The sequence below is a fragment of the Perkinsus marinus genome (genome assembly GCF_000006405.1).
Source record: "Perkinsus marinus ATCC 50983 genomic scaffold scf_1104296937752, whole genome shotgun sequence".
In the NCBI taxonomy this organism is placed as follows: domain Eukaryota; phylum Perkinsozoa; order Perkinsida; family Perkinsidae; genus Perkinsus; species Perkinsus marinus.
Window position 1 is genome coordinate 1 of NW_003213733.1, and position 1,099 is coordinate 1,099.

A 1,099-nucleotide genomic window follows, 5' to 3' on the forward strand; every position below is an offset into this window, starting at 1 on the left:
TCGGAGTGTAGAAAGAGCTGTTGGCTATAGAGTAAAGTCGAGGCTTCAACAAAGGGATGATCTCAAGGAAGTTAACCAGTGTCATCGACTCAGTTGACTTCGGGAATCTGCGAAGCACATCCGCATAGGACACACTCCTGCCCAATAGTTCCTTGAAACTATCGTCCGAGTTCGCGATAGAGTTGAGAACCTGAACCTCCTCATCGCTCTTGCTAATACGAGCCAGCTGGCGATAGAAACTCCTAGTAGGCTTGCCGAAGATATCCAACAACTCTACGAAGATTTGCTTCATAGGAATTCGTGACTTAAAAGCCGACCTGAGCCTGGCAGGAACGTCATCGGACAGACACTTAACAGAGAGGATCTCGTTGCGATCGAGATGAGTGACGATTTCGTTGAACAGTAGGTCGACGTCCGACTCCAAGTTCTTCGGGTAAAGGGTAATGGCATCACCGAGACGGAAGGGCAAATCAGCAGCCGAGATGTCCAGAGCGATGTGACGGATATCCCTCTCATACGATTCCGGAGTCAAGCGTCTGTTCTCTAGAACCGGTACGGCCTGGGATCCTGGAGGCACAATGCGCTGGTAGGGAAGGCTCTTGTCAGCAGCAGTGACAGGTAAGGACGTAACCTCGAAGAGCGCCTCAGGTTCCTCCTCGTCTTCAGGCTTCGCACCAACCTCTTCACACAACTTCGGCAACCATTCATCGAAGGCAGTAGCCCATCCATCTTCGGCACGATCATCTCCCTTCGCCAATGGAATGACGGAGCTCATGCCGAGTTCAGCCACCCTTGCTTGAAGTTTCACCGCAGCTGCACAAAATTTATCGTACGAGCTATCCCCAAGGCCGAACACGCAGAAGCGACCTGCAAGCTTCTGGGAACCATCCATTTGCAGCATATCCTCCCAAAGAGCAGTCGCCGCAGAAGGCATATCACCATCACCACAAGTCGAAGTCATAAGAACCAGAAGATCGTCACTGTCAGCCGAGTCTGCGAGATTGAGCTCGTCCATGCTCGCACAAGCCTTGACTACGACACCACGGCGCTTCAGAATACCAGAGAGTCTCTTAGCCAGTTGCTCAGTTGTACCAGTATC

General features: G+C 51.7%; 1 protein-coding gene across 1 annotated transcript; it reads right to left on the reverse strand.

Moving 5' to 3' along the window:
* Window positions 1–98: 98 nt before the first annotated feature.
* Window positions 99–1,015, reverse strand: Pmar_PMAR027348 (NADPH cytochrome P450, putative; the record flags this gene model as incomplete). Its single annotated transcript, XM_002783025.1, has 1 exon — window positions 99–1,015. A coding segment is annotated over one exon (917 nt), but the record flags the coding sequence as incomplete, so codon positions are not given.
* Between the last annotated feature and the right edge of the window lie 84 nt (window positions 1,016–1,099).